Here is a 15680-nt window from a genome sequence, read left to right as displayed (position 1 = left end):
ATTAGCACTTTGTATTTATTTATTTATTTATTTATTTATTGTATTTATTACATTGTTATTTTGTCCTGTGTCCTTCCACTGCTGCTGCAACAAACAAATTTCTCCTACGGGGGATTAATAAAGTTATATCGTATCGTACATGCACATTCACTGACTGAAGATTTTTCAAGGAAAAAGTGCATTTCTCGCTAGAAATGTCATTAGAAACACGTTTAATGGTGATTCTGTCCTAAAATATTGCATTTCCCATTCAGATAATAAAGATTAATAAAGATCATACACATTCACTTACTGGAGATGCAAGGAAAAGGTATATTTCTCGCTAGAAATGTTATTAGAAACACGTTTAATGGTGTATCTGTCCAAAAATATTGCATTTCTCATTCAGATAATAAAGATTAATATAGGCTATACGTAACAATTTCACCAAATGCTAGGAGAACGTCTCGCCCCCTGTTGGTGCTATTCCTCCATTCATTTAGAATGGAGAAGAAAGCGTGTACTCCTGAATGATTTGTGCTGGAGGACAGGCACCGAGCTAAAATGGACCTCCAACCACCAACCAGTAGAGGTCACCGATGCAGTGGTGGATGACCCATCAATCACAGTGCAAGCCAGGCTGCAACACAATAACATCACCCACCTCCTGTTACCATCAACATCCAGGCAAACCCTTCTTACCATCCAAAGGGGCCACAATATGGAGTACTGGTCCAGCCTTAAACTTCAAGGAAAATTAGCCAAACTCACCTGTGCAGATCACTCCACATCACATGCCATTTACAATAATGCCACCATCAGTGATGAGATACTCATCTTCTGTGTGAAGGCACGCCTACAGGTTCTCCCCACAAAATACAATCTCTCCCTCTGGTTTCCATCTATTCATTCCCCCTTTTGCATGCTACATGACCCACCACAACAGCTGGAGTCAGTAGCCCACATCATGAACAGTTGCCCTTCCTACAAAGGACTGTATATTGCCAGACATGACAGACTGGTGGACCTCATCGCTGCCCAGATCCCCTGTGCTCCTCAGGAACAACTATACAAACATACCTCTGTCAAGTCCCACTGGTTTAACACATCCACAAACTGCTTTTCAGGAATTCCCAACACACCAGACATCATTTGCATATCACAAGAGGAAAAAATAGTCAGACTCTTTGAAGTAGCCTGTGCCTTTGACCTGTTCATGGAGGAATCCTATTGTACAAAAAAAACTGAAATACCATCCTCTAACATCTGCCATTGAAAGCTGTGGCTATAAATGTGTCCTCATTGTTCTTGTCTTTGGCAGTCTAGGCTATGTGCATAGGCTGGTGGTCAGTGGACTTAACATCAGTGGACTAAGTAAAAGAAGGGCCAGACAGCTAGCTAAGTACTGCTCAATATCAGCTGTTATAGGGAGCATGTTCATCTGGAAAAGGAGATGTTTCCTGTACCCTTAATGTTCCCATAACAAGATGTTTGTTGGTCGAATAGTTGTTGGATAATTCATCACATTTGGTTCCTAAAATGATATTAACTTGTAATGTGGAATCAAATAAAGTACATAAAGTGTGTGTGTGTGTGTGTGTGTGTGTGTGTGTGTGTGTGTGTGTGTGTGTGTGTGTGTGTGTGTGTGTGTGTGTGTGTGTGTGTGTGTGTGTGTGTGTGTGAGACCAGACCCCCCAGACCAGACCATCTCCTCAGTCCAGACCCCCCAGACCCTCTCCTCAGACCAGACCCCCCAGACCCTCTCCTCAGACCAGACCCCCCAGACCCTCTCCTCAGACCAGACCCCCCAGACCAGACCCCTCAGACCAGACCCCCCAGACCAGACCCTCTCCTCAGACCAGACCCTCACAGCTTGTTCCTCACAGAGAGAAAACTAACTTGAGATCTCTTCTGCTTCTTCCTGCTCACTCACTGTCTCACTCTCTCTCTGTCTCACTCTCTCGCTGTCTCACTCTCTCTCTGTCTCACTCTCTCTCTGTCTCACTCTCTCTCTGTCTCACTCTCTCTCTGTCTCACTCTCTCTCTGTCTCTCTGTCTCTCGCTCTCTATCTCTCCTCTCTCGGTTCCTGAAGTACTTCCCGTTCCAACAGTTTGGTGTGTGTGTGTGTGTGTGTGTGTGTGTGTGTGTGTGTGTGTGTGTGTGTGTGTGTGTGTGTGTGTGTGTGTGTGTGTGTGTGTGTGTGTGTGTGTGTGTGTGTGTGTGTGTGATGTGTATTGTGCGCGAGCACTGCATTCATAACATTCGTTTTCACAGAAATCACGTGCCCGCGCTGAGAGAGGCGTGTCCCGGGTTTTTTCCACTGCGAGTCAACGGTGTCGCAGCGAAGAGCCTTTCTTTCACTTCCTTTCACCTGATTAACTTTTAGAAACACTTTAACCTCCGTTTCTTCCCTTACATTTAAACTTTTACAACTTTATACCGTATGGACGCAATATAATCCCGGAGTAGATACGATAAGGTAAGGTAGGCTGACAGTTTACTAGCATTTATATTGTTTTTAGGTTATGTATATGATAATGAACAACCAGTTTACTAGCGTTAATATTGTCTTTAGGTTGCTGTATATAATACTGATCTCATCTTGGTATAGGTCTCCGTGTATCGCTTATCAATTAAAGAGAAGAGAATACATTGTAGAGAATACATTAGTTCATGTTTCACTGCTTTTCTGTCCCGTGTGGTAAATTGAACACTGCGTTCAATATTCAAGAGATTTGTTTGTTTTGATGCTACTCCGAATTAAAGGCAGGACGTGAAAGAAGTCCTTTCAATGTGGTGATATTTAAAAAAGTTATATATTTGTGCGATGTGTTGAGCTTCACCAGTTGATCTATATTGAATCTGTGGTTCAGTAATGTGACAGAATTCAGACTTTGTTCCTGTTGACATAAGTATGTATGATTGACTGTGATGTATTCTGTACTGTATATCTGTTCCACACCACAAGGGGGTGTTATCAGTTTGATAAGAGATGTGATATGATTGGTGACGTCATGCCCCCTATAAATATGAATGTTCTGGACTTGATCATTCTCTTGGCCCGCTCCCAACATGAAGGCTGGAAGAGCAGTTTAGTTATTCACTATAAAATAAATATGCCTTGAGGCTGAAGAGTAAAACTCGTCTCGTCTACTTTTCTGTTGTTGCACTGTTGGACTCCTGCTGTGTTTAGTAGTGCTCCTGCTAACAGGTTATGGGCCCAGTAACGACGACGATAGTTGCAACAACGGAAAGTGGCGGCGAACGTTAGCTAATCAGCAAAAGTGTGTTAGCTAGTTAGCGCGGTAAAACCGGGAAGCTAACAAAGCTGAGGATTATGGCACATCAAAAGGCAAAGTGGCCGATGTTTGACGGTAGGGCCGAAGAATATGAGCTCTGGGAAGAACGGATGCTGTGTTGTATGCACCGTGTCGGGTTAAAAGAGACTATTCTGAACTAGCCTGGTGGACCGCTGACGGCTGAAGAACGAGCCAAGGATGAGGAGCTGAATGCTGATGCTTACTGTTGGTTGGCGCCATTGCTGGATAACGTGAGTTTGGGACTGATATTCAGAGACTGTAAAAATAAGGGACGCGAGAGTCTGCAAGTGTTGAGAGAGCACTACATTGGCAAAGGTAGGCCACGGATTGTTTCGTTATACATAACGTTAACCTCGCTGAAGAAAGCGGACACTGAGACTGTGACAGAGTACATTATCCGGGCAGAGCAGATCTTCACAGCGCTCAGAGGTGCAGGCGAGGCACCGAGTGAGGGGTTGATGATGGCTATGATTATGCGGGGACTTCCAGAGAACTACAAGCCGTTTACGCTGATGGTAACCCACGGTTCAGCGGAGATGAAACTGGCGGAGTTCAAGGCTAAGCTGCGAAACTTCGAGGCGTCGGAGGATGCTGAGCCAGTAGCCGAGATGGCGGGAGAAAGGGTGCTGAAGGCTCGCGCAGCACTGAAGAAAAAGAACAGCGGATCTTCGACAGAGATGGCGTGTTGGCGGTGCGGTGAAAGGGGACATCGAAAAGATGAGTGCACAAGAAAAGTTTGGTGCGGTTCCTGCAAAAGCACAAGCCACAGCGACAACGCCTGCAGGAAGAAAGAGCGTGCACAAAGGTCCAGGTGTGCTCGCGCTGAAGATCACGGCGGTGGTGGCAACGGCAGCGGCAGTGGTAGCAGCAACAGCAGCGGCGGTGGCAGTAGCAGAGGCGGCGGCAGCAGCGGTGGTAGCAGTGGCGGTCGGGCAGCGAATGGTGGACGGATCGAGGCGCGGGGACCCGCGAGAGTCGACTTCACATTCCGGGCAGAGACCGAGGACACCTGCAAGCCAGCGCAGCAGCGGTAGATTGAGGGAAAAGGGCTGATCGTCGACACTGGCGCGACATCCCACATGCTGAACGACAGGAGCCGGTTCAAGTCCTTCGACAGCACATTCAAGCTGGAGAGCCACAGCATGGAGCTGGCCGACGGGAGGCGGACATTCGGGTTGGCAGAAGGCAGAGGAGACGCACAGGTGTGTCTCACAGACAGCGACGGACGAACAAGTACAGTGACTCTCAAGAACGCCCTGTACACCCCTTCGTTCCCACAAGAACTCTTCTCCGTGAAGTGTGCCACTGCACACGGTGCCAAGGTACTCTTCGAGGAAGGTAACGATGTTCTTGTAGCGCATGATGGTGCAAGGTTTAGCATTCAAGTGTGTGATAGAATGTACTACTTGCAAACCAAGTGTGATTACAATGATATGTGCAATGTTAGCCATGATATTCAAACCTGGCATGAAATTATGGGGCATTGTAACTATGATGACATTCTGAAACTGCAGGATGTAACCCTAGGCATGCACATTAAGGGTGCAAAGCGTAAGCCTGAAAAGGAATGTCATGTGTGCATAGAGGGGAAGTTTACTCGGACGAGATACAGAAATGCAACAGACAAGGTGAAAACACCACTGGAGTTGGTAAACACTGATCTAGCTGGTCCAGTGACCAATGGTTCAATCGAGGGTTAGAGGTACATGCAATCTTTCACAGATGTGTGCACAGGAGTAGTATTCACATACTTTCTCAAAGCAAAGAGTGATGCCGTACTGGCTACTGAAAAGTTCTTGGCTGACATAGCGCCTTATGGCAGTGTGAAATGCATCCGGTCAGACAACGGGACCGAGTTCACAAGCAGAGAGTTTAAGACACTCCTGCGAAAGAACAAGATCAGACAAGAGACGTCCTGTCCTTACTCCCCACACCAGAATGGGATAGCTGAGAGGGAAGGGCGCACTCTCACTCATCTCTCTGAGATGGCAAGGTGTAAGCTCATTGACAGCAACTTACCTAAGAGTCTATGGCATTACGCCGTTCAGGAAGCAGCATACACCAGAAACCGATGCTTTAACAAGCGCATAGGCACAACACCATACACAGCACTGACAAGGAAGAAGTGTTATCTAGCCAAGATGCACATATTCGGGTCAGAGTGTTATGCGTACATACAAGACAAGGGTAAACTAGATCCCAGGTGTGAGAAGGGTCTTTTCGTAGGGCACGACAAAGGCAGCCCAGCCTATCTAGTTTACTACTCCACCAAAGGTAAAGTGCAGAAGCACAGACTGGTCAAGTTTATCACTAAGACCACATGTGACAGCGAGACTCAGGCTCAGGACTTAGGACTTGACCCCATTGTAAATAGTGACAAGACCGACGCACCACAGCCCAGTGCTCAGAGCACAGACGTACAGACTGACAGTCCACAATCCCCAGAGGATGATGGCGAGGAGCACCAAAGGGTGACACCACAGGCCCCAAGCAGTGGGAGGTACCCCACTAGAAAACGTAAGCCCCCAAGTTATCTCTGTGATTATGCTACCGAGAAGTGTGTGGTGTGGTCTATGACATCATCACAAGCAGGTAAATGGAAGAGGGTAATGGACAAGGAGATGCAGTCATTAGAGGAGAACCAGACCTTTACCCTGACAAAATTGCCAGAGGGCAGAAAGACAGTGGGAGGTAGGTGGGTATACTCAATTAAAGAGGGTGGTGATGGGTGTGAGCAGTACAAGGCCAGATTTGTGGCGAAGGGGTATAGCCAGAGAGAGGGGATAGATTATTGTGAGACATTCTCCCCCACGGCAAATATGACCAGTGTGCGTGTAGTCATGCAAAAGGCAGCACAAGAGAACTTGGTACTACACCAAATGGATGTAAAGACGGCGTATCTACACGCACCCATTGACCGAGACATTTACATGGAACAACCTGAAGGTTATGAAAAAGGGTGAAACAATCTAGTGTGTAAATTACAGAAGTCAATTTATGGTTTGAAACAGTCGGGACGTAACTGGAATGAAATGTTACACAAATGCTTGGTAAATGACAACTTTACACAGAACCCAGCAGATCATTGTGTGTACACAAAAGAGTCAACGCAGGGAGGGAAGGTGATTATTGTCATTTGGGTGGATGATCTCATCATCGCAGCAAACAACACAATAAGTCTAGAGCAGGTGAAGGCAATGCTTTCCACCAGGTTTAAGATGAAGGACCTAGGCAGGCTGAAACACTTTCTAGGCATAGACTTCAGTCAGACTGACGATTGTGTAACCATGTCACAACAGAGGTATACTGAGAAGATTCTCAAACGATTTGATATGCAGGAGTGCAGAACACGTGACACACCATGTGAACAAAAGGTTGAGTACACTGAATTGTGTCCAGGTCTCCATTCTACTATGGATGAGGAGAGAAAGGAGGGGGGTCCTACCTCTAAGACCGCTCTGTCTGGGGAACATGGCCACCGGAGCAAAGCTAAGAGGTAAGAAGAGGATCTCTCTGTCTGTGACTGCTGTCCATCTCAGAGCTCAGCAGTGATACATCATGACTCCATCATTAGTCTGAGTAAAAGCTGTGTGTGTGTGTGTGTGTGTGTGTGTGTGTGTGTGTGTGTGTGTGTGTGTGTGTGTGTGTGTGTGTGTGTGTGTGTGTGTGTGTGTGTGTGTGTGTGTGTGTGTGTGTGTGTGTGTGTGTGTTGAAGCCCAGAGCAGCAGCAGAGAGCAGACTCCCCTGGACCCAGCTGTGTCTCCATGATGAGTGACCGCTCTATGGAACCTCCTTTTAACTTTAAAGATGGAATTCAGTCTATTGAGAAAAGGTAAGCATTGATTAGAGATGATGATTTGGGCTGTAGTCTTAAATTCAACCAACTCTGACCAATCGATTGGTCGATGGTGAAAAGATGATTATAAAACAATGTGCACGTTATCTCTGGATCAACATAATCTACCACAGTGCGTTGTACTCTACCTGCTAGTCTCAATATCACATAATGGCTGTTTGGAGAAGGGCAGTGGGTTTCAGACCCCCTCTCGGTCCGAGTCCACTCGGTTAGGGCAGAGCTTCAATATGAAGCAGACAGCGGACGAGCCACGGAGCGTCGGGCAGCGTCGTTTATAGACGACACCACCGAAGAATTGATTAGAGCTTTTATCTGTGTGTAATATAACGGGGCCCACTGGATGCTGCTGGGATTCGTGACAAGAAGCCAATTCTGATGTGTTCCCACTCAAAGCCTAGCGAGCGTTAAACACGAAGGGGGTTGAAGAATCACAGAAATATTAAGAAAAAAGTACTCATGCCACCATTTTAGCTGATCTGCCCACAAACTTACTCTACACTTTGCAAGCTTTTTTGTCGTCCTTTTTAACCAAATGCTGCCAGATCGATGACTTGGTTGGAATCAATGAGTTAGTAGCGGAGTAAAGGTTCAGTAAGTTAGGACTAGCGGTCTTCCTTATGGGCCAGTTCAACGTTGAGGAACCTGAGGATTTGACCTCTTGTCTTATAAGTCTTATAGTTTATTAAACCATATGATTATTAAAACAGAAACTACAGAGCCTTCAACCTAATTTATTCATAATTAATGTTATTTCTAACACAATATAGACCGTCACTCAAACATAAAACAAATCAGTCTGCATTTGCCCCTCCCAACCCTAAAATAATGGATGAAGAAGCTCTTTGTTCTGATGAAAGGAACACCAGCCATAGTCCGACCAAAGGGAATTTGGTCTAACAAGTGCATACCGATCAACCAACCGACCAGAACTTGACAGCCCTAGAGATTATATAGGTACAGCTTCTATCAAACTGACAGAAATCCTGGTTCATGTTTTTTAAAAGAGTACAGCAACAGAGAGCAGACTCCCCTGGACCCAGCTGTGTCTCCATGAAGAGTGACAGCTCTATGGGACGTCTTCTTAACTTTAGAGATGGAAATCAGTCTATTGAGAAGAGGTGAGGATTCATCAAAGATCCTAAAGAAACACCAACTATCAAACATCCATCAATCATGGTTCTTGTTTTTCTAGAAGAGTCCAGCCGGAGAGAGCAGACTCCCCTGGACCCAGCTGTGTCTCCATTAAGAGTGACCGCTCTATGGATCATCCTGTTGGGTTTAAAGATGGAAATCAATCTATTGAAAAGAGGTGAGGATTCATAATATATTATAAAGGTACAGCTTCTATCAAACATCCATTATTCCTGGTGCTTGTTTTTCTAGAAGAGTCCAGCAGCAGAGAGCAGACTCCCCTGGACCCAGCTGTGTCTCCATGAAGAGTGACTGGTCTATGGATGCACCATGGGACTTTAAAGATGGACGCCCCTCCAAAGAGGAGAGGTAGGGGTTTAAAAAAGATGATGAAAAAAGACCAGTTGGTTGTTGTCTACTGATGCTGATATCTACAAGTCTGGGGAAATATAATTGCCTGTGTGTGTGTGTGTGTGTGTGTGTGTGTGTGTGTGTGTGTGTGTGTGTGTGTGTGTGTGTGTGTGTGTGTGTGTGTGTGTGTGTGTGTGTGTGTGTGTGTGTATAACACGCTATTTTATGTTGAAATTCGACTTAATCCAGTGTTCAGGAAAACGTTGTCAACGTATGCCTTTGGCGACTGGGTTGGCTGGGTCAGATATACGTGTTTCGAACAAGATGATAGGCATTAAAAGTTACATAAAGTAACGGTTTAATAACACAAACGCAGGAAACACGTGAGCTTCTAGTTTAGCGAAAGCAGCGTCCCTTGCAACCTGACATTGTTGAAACATGCGAGCGAGCCGATAAAATCTTCCTAATAACTATAAAACTGAAGATCAGACACAATCACTGACTGAAGATTATGCAAGTAAAAAGTATATTTCTCGCTAGAAATGTTATTAGAAACACGTTTAACGGTGAATCGGTCCAAAAATATTGCATTTCCCATTCAGATAATAAAGATTAATAAAGATCATGCACATTCACTGACTGGAGATGCAAGGAAAAGGTATATTTCTCGCTAGAAATTTTATTAGAAACACGTTTAATGGTGTATCTGTCCTAAAATATTGCATTTCTCATTCAGATAATAAAGATTAAATTGATTATAGGCTATACGTAACAATTTCACCAAATGCTAGGCGAACGTCTCGCCCCCTGTTGTGCTATTCCTCCATTCATTTAGAATGGAGAAGAAAGCCTGTACTCCTCATGCTTTGGCCAGGCAAAGCGTGACCCTGAACACGCCTTGCGATGTGGACCAACGTATCTATTTCACGCCTTGGCGTGATACCGGGTTGGTGTCTGGCGTGCACACATAGACACTAGATGGTGCTAACGCACCAGGACTTTTGCCCTTTATCAACGAAAATGCCCTTTTGAAACTTTTTTTTAATTTAATTTTTTTTTATATTATTAACATTTTACTGAGGCCGGTTTTGAAATGATCTTTTAAAAACCTAAGCGATTAAAAACGACTGAAACAATGCCCAAAAATGAGCCACGTCCCCCTTGCACAGACCAGACTCAATTCTCTTCCTTTGTCACGTGCACTCGCGCTGGCACGCGCAGGGCACCACATGCGCTTCAGTAAACAGAAGCGTCTCCAGCATAGCAGGCACGGTCGCAGACAGGCATCTTCTCCCGTGTTCCCACCAGCCAGGTAACATACAGATCAAGTAAAATCGGATTGTTTGCCCTCTAAGCCCAACGTGTAGCCTAATCATTTTGTTGTGCAGTAAAATGTCTCATACAGCAACAAACAACTAAGCATTTTTAGCCGACTGGTCACCTGATAAAGTTTTACGCTGTGTAGCCCAATGACAGATAACGCAAGGACGACCATAGGCTTATTAGGCTACAAATTATTTCGGTAGAGAAGGATGCTGCTTTAAAGCAGTACGCAGCAAGAAGTGGAGGGTAAACAGAAGACAGTGGAGGGCAAAGTGAAGTTTATCTACTTCGCCGAGATGTCTAGAGTTCATCTTGGGACTTAACAATGACTGTATATAGTTAATATAGGATGTGGATTTTATCTGTTGGTGGTGTGACTTTTTTCTATAGGAAACTCACGTGTAGAGAATGATACAAATAAAAGTAAAATTTCATTCAACATGTGCGTGTAACTTTTTTATAATAAGGTGTTCCGCGTGCGCTAAAAAGTGCCCTTCCCTTCCCCCTGAGCACCTGCCCCCCAAAATGTCTGTGCACGCCACTGTTGGTGTGTGTGTGTGTGTGTGTGTGTGTGTTTGTGTGTGTGTGTGTGTGTGTGTGTGTGTGTGTCCACTGCCACACCCCGCCCATCCTCTGGTTTTTAATAGTTCTGAGTTTTCAAGAAGATTATACAATACATAGTACACCCTAACTGTTTCTGCGCTGGGTTTTGAAATACCCAAGAGAACCGTGACCCGCGCCTTTGAGGTTTACTCCCGCGAATCCGTTTTTAAAACAACCCGTGAAGATCGCAACCCTGCATCACCGTCACCTTCGCCGTACTGGCAGTGATGGGAAGTTTCCAAATAATTATAATTCATGTATTGAAGGCTATATAACCAGGAATTTATGAATTTTAAAACCTTGTTGGTTGTTCAATAAAACGTATTCACGGCCAAGATACGTGTTTCAGACTAAATACGTTAAATGAAACGTTCCCCGAATGGGAAATATGCCTTAATGACAATAATGTGCTATACGTTGACATTCAACATATCTGGGATACGTTTCAACCAAACATAATCCTAGAAGTATATAAATGGCAAAAAAATAGGCTGAGAACGAACGTATTTGCGATACGTTCAATAAAACGTAATCACGGACAAAATACGTTTTTTGTCAAACGTAATTGAGAATGCCGAATAGTTTTCTGGGAACGTAATTTTGATGAGACAGGGTTGGGACTAGGCCCTCTCGGATGCCATTTGTTTCACTACGACTCCATTCAGCTGCACACCCCTCTTCCCCAGCGAGATAACGGCTAATAAAACGCTTGAAGGTGGCGTTTTGGAAAGAAAAAAATAAAATAATTTTAGGACATGGCATGAAGGTAATTATGAGCCTTTGATTGATATCCAGACATTTTTTGCGGAGACACTATCCTGTTCCCCACTTGTATTGGAGTGGACGGCGATATCTACTTCCGGGCCACATGAAATGACGGACCCCCGTCCACTCCCAGCTTAAACAGCTGCAATACCAGGCTTGGCCTCTGAGCACTGGTGGATTGCGGAAGTATGCGCCACTCCTGGGGAGTAGGGTCTATCTGCAGCCGGAGCCACTTGCCAAACATGGTGGCCATTAAGGATGAGTTCACAACGAACGAATCACGAACGTGAACGACAAGAACCTGTTCCCCAAAACAAGAGAACTGGGGCCGTATTCACAAAGGATTTTAGGGCTAAAAGTAGGTCCTAACTGGCGAATTTAGGAGTAACTCCTAAAAATAATGGGCGTGTCACTCTTAAATTTAGGACTCCTAACTTTTTTCACTAAGAGCAATTCACAAAGTATTTTAGGCCTAAAAGTAGCACCTAAGTCTAGGAGAGCTTAAAAGTCCTCAAGAGGACTCCTAACTCAGTAAGACCTATTCACAAAGAATCGTAAATGCCTGCGAGACGAAATGTTAGGGTATTAAACTTGTTGTGGAGTTAATCGCAATGCAATAACATCCCCGACTAACAGGAATAATCCGATTAGTCCCGAAATAAAATGTTTGGCCATACTACGTTATTTAGCAACAGGTGCAATGCAACTTTGCAATGCCGACGATTTAAAAATATCGCAACCATCAGTCAGCCGTGCCATAAACTTTCCTTTGGACATGCAACAATTACACAGGATCAAAGCCAACTTCATGGCAATTGCAGGTATGCCCGGTGTGGTCGGTGCTATTGACGGGACGCACATAAAAATAATTGCGCCATCAAAAGACGAGGACGTGTTCGTCAATAGGAAGAAAGTGCATTCCATCAACACGCAGGTTGTTTTTGATGCAAATTTTAACATAGCCTGGATGTTGTTGCAAAGTGGCCTGGATCTTCAGCTACCCATGATTCGCGCATTTTAATGGAGAGCGGTCTGAGGCAGCTTTTTGAGAAGTACCAGTTGGGTGTCACTTGCTGGGAGACAGTGACTATCCATGCAAGACGTGGCTCTAGACACCCTACCTCAATCCACAACCGGGAGCACAGTTACAGTATAACATGTAAGTGATTACGCATATTACGCTTAGTCCTACGTGTAAAACACATCGTATTGGCTCTTTGACGCCTTTTATTTGTTAAATTCATATTTATTATTGTTTACTGATTTCTTCCATATATGCTAGAGCACACAAACATACACAAAATGTTGTGGAGAGAGGAATTGGCAGTGGTGTATAAAGTACTCAAAAGCCATACTTAAGTAAAAGTACAGATACCTTACTGGAAAATTACTTAAGTAAAAGTAAAAGTCACCTTTTAGAATAGTACTTAAGTAAAAGTATTAAAGTATCTGATCTTTACTGTACTTAAGTATCAAAAGTACTTTTCTGTATGTACTTAAGTACTGAAAGTAAAAGTACAAGTAACCGTTATCAAAACTCCTCCCTATAACTGCCCTCGTCCAATCATGCCTTAGCACTAACTGGCTAGATAGATACCTCGCCAGAGATGGAATAAGAATAAATAATCTTTATAGGTTATTAGCTAGCTTGAAATATTATATACAAATATTACCCAGCGGTGAAAGAACCTTACTAGTTTAAAATGTTGTGCTGGTGGTATTTATTTTGAGGTCGTGAAGTTTCTAATTTTTTGATTGAGACCTGTATGATTTTACTTCGATTATTGTTGTTTCCCCTTCGTTGTTGATCTTTTTTGAAAACATCCTTCCACTGCATATTGCAGTCCATTTTGCCATGATCTGGATGCTTTCGCGGAGTTACTCCAAAAAAAAATCACTAAGCCCGCAAGCGCTGGTACACGTTACTTAATATTGATTTTGGTGTCATCCAGGATCGCGGATTTTCGGAAAACTTAAGTCCCTGCCCAAAAAGGGTATTTAAATTAGCTTTGTAGCAAAAATGGCACATATACAGCGTATTGAAGTGTATAAGATAGTGTTGTAATACTGCGTGTACAAACCAGCCTGATACAAATAGTATAATTTTGATAGCCCTTGCCCTCGTCCTAGCCATGCATTTGTGTGTTGACAGTCGTAGGAGTTTTGATCGACGTAGCAACAGTAACTAAGCAAGGGGGCTTTGCGAATGTGCGCTGGGACAGCTGATTCGCCAAACAGGCTTGCAGTCTGTGTTCTACCACAGTCCCCGACGTTATTCTCATATCTCTCATGATTCTTTTTTTTTTTTCTAAAGATGAGTTGATTTTGTAACGAGTAACGAAGGTTTCAAGGGAAATGTAGCGGAGTAAAAGTATCCGTTTTCTTCGCAAAATGTAGCGAAGTAAAAGTAAAAGTACAGAGAAATATAAGTAGTAAAGTAAAGTACAAATATCCAAAAAAACTACTTAAGTACAGTAACAAAGTATTTCTACTTCGCTACTATACAACACTGGGAATTGGGCAGATGAAACGTCGGTTCATGTCCTCCACGGCGAAATACGCCTCACCCCAGAGAGGGCAAGCACAGTCATTACTGTAGGCCTATGTGCCATTCTACACAACCTCTGCAAGCGGAGGAACATTCCACAGCCAGACGATGATGATGATGATGATGATGATGATGATGATGATGATGATGATGATGATGGCGATCAACATGACAATGAATTTGGCCGGCATTTAGGGATCACTTTGAAAACACATTTTAGGTAAACACCTTGGCACAAATCAGTCAACACTTCATAACATTTATTTTCTTTTAAATTTTACGTATTTTTATTGTTTGCTTTCTCTCTCTTGAACGTGCAGGCTACAACGTCATTATCGTGGTCTGCACAAATTTGTCATTGTTTTTTCTGCTAACTGCACTATAACTACTTAATAGGAATTCATTTCTAGCCTAGGCTATTTCCTTGTTTTTCGGTGATTCAGTGGGCTCGTCTGAACAACCAATCACCGAACTGACTGCTTCTAAACTCGTGCACGAGAATTGACGTAATCCATAGCAACGGCGCATCACTCTTAGTTCACTCTTTGTGATTTATCCTTAGTAAGAGTAGGTCTCAGCGGCTTTGTGAATAACTTTTAAGAAAAAACTCCTACGTAAAATGTTTTAGCGCGAGTTAGGAGCACTCCTAGCGGTAAGATAAAATGCTTTGTGAATACGGCCCCTGGTTCTTTGATTCTTTTTTTTTTACATAAAACAAAAATATGGTCACGTAAATAAAATATACAAACCAACAGAGCTTCGTCTCCCCGCGACCTTATATTGATTGAGTCTACAACGTTCTCAAAGATTCAGCCAATGAGAGGTAGCAATGGTGTTGCTATGGCACCTGGGTAAACAAATGACAAGGTTAACTAATGATCGCTGTAGGCTTCAATATCATGCAAGCACTTCATACGTTTTCTTTTTATTTTGTTCTACAACACAATTGCATGCTTTAATAAAGTATTGTTTTACCTACCATTACGAGTCTTGTTTGGTCTAATATTAATAAGCAGTGCTTAGAGCTACTTGGAAGACGTCATTTAATTCTTACTGCACCGCTTTATGTATTAAGGATATTTATGAAAAAAAAGGCACGTATGTGCTTTATATATGCTTAATATTTACACTTAACCTGGGTAATTTCGCCAGAAGATTAGAAAGTCAAAGTAGTAGGCTACATGCATGCATGTTGAACATTTATTCAATCATTTCATTGACCAACAATATCCTGTCACACTTGGTATGGGCCGAGTTGTTCGGCGCCAAACTTAAAGGAGAAAGAGGGGGGGGGGCCGGGGGGTCTTGAACATGGTCTTGAAGTCTATAACCCAAGCAACCATGTAAATCCTTCCACTGTCAAACATATTTTGCTCGAATTTGCGCGCTTTCTCTGTCGGACGTATCTTGGGTCATGCCATTCGACGTGGGGCCACTCATATATCCCCCTACATTTCCGAAAATAGACTTGACCTGTTTGGCAGAACAACGGGCGTGTTTGGCAAAGTAATGGGCGTGTCTGGCAGAGTAATGGGCGTGTTTGGCAGAGCAATGGGCGTGTTTGGCAGAGTAATGGGCGTGTTTGGCAGAGCAACGGACGTTTCGGTAGAGCAATGGGCGTGTCTGGCAGAGCAATGGGCGTGTTTGGCAAAGCAATGGGCGTGTTTGGCAAGTGGCTCCGGCTGCAGATAGACCTACTTGACATCGGGCACTCATATGACGTTAAGCATTTCCTGGCGCATAATGTGACGCTTCAGAACCTAAAACCCTGTTTCCCCCCGTTGACACGACAACACATAACCA

The 15680-nt window shown here is 43.9% G+C and overlaps 3 protein-coding genes and 1 long non-coding RNA gene across 10 annotated transcripts in view; 1 reads left to right on the top strand and 3 right to left on the bottom strand.

Moving 5' to 3' along the window:
* Positions 1–15680, top strand: part of LOC132453279 (NACHT, LRR and PYD domains-containing protein 12-like) — a 410038-nt gene that overhangs the window by 158006 nt on the left and 236352 nt on the right. Inside the window, exons 1-5 of one of the 4 annotated variants that reach the window (XM_060046079.1) lie at positions 1735–2459; positions 6700–6796; positions 7016–7132; positions 8161–8274; positions 8349–8465. In XM_060046079.1, coding sequence (XP_059902062.1) covers positions 6714–6796; positions 7016–7132; positions 8161–8274; positions 8349–8465 — 431 coding nt within the window. In that variant the 5' untranslated portion in view covers positions 1735–2459; positions 6700–6713. The other 3 variants (XM_060046080.1, XM_060046084.1, XM_060046072.1) reach the window with 3 other exon arrangements.
* LOC132453282 (NACHT, LRR and PYD domains-containing protein 12-like) overlaps positions 1–15680 on the bottom strand; it is a 208066-nt gene that overhangs the window by 104757 nt on the left and 87629 nt on the right. The gene's annotated exons all lie outside the window — the stretch shown is intronic.
* Positions 1–15680, bottom strand: part of LOC132453337 (stonustoxin subunit beta-like) — a 186500-nt gene that overhangs the window by 118096 nt on the left and 52724 nt on the right. The gene's annotated exons all lie outside the window — the stretch shown is intronic.
* Positions 1568–1925, bottom strand: LOC132453346 (uncharacterized). Its single transcript, XR_009524642.1, has 2 exons — positions 1784–1925; positions 1568–1741 (listed from the first exon to the last, which is right to left on the bottom strand). It is a non-coding gene; the product is annotated as an uncharacterized LOC132453346 (long non-coding RNA).

The sequence above is a fragment of the Gadus macrocephalus genome, chromosome 3 (genome assembly GCF_031168955.1).
Source record: "Gadus macrocephalus chromosome 3, ASM3116895v1".
NCBI classification, from domain to species: domain Eukaryota; kingdom Metazoa; phylum Chordata; class Actinopteri; order Gadiformes; family Gadidae; genus Gadus; species Gadus macrocephalus.
Note: the sequence above shows the minus strand (reverse complement) of the source record. Positions and strands in the feature narration are given on the sequence as shown.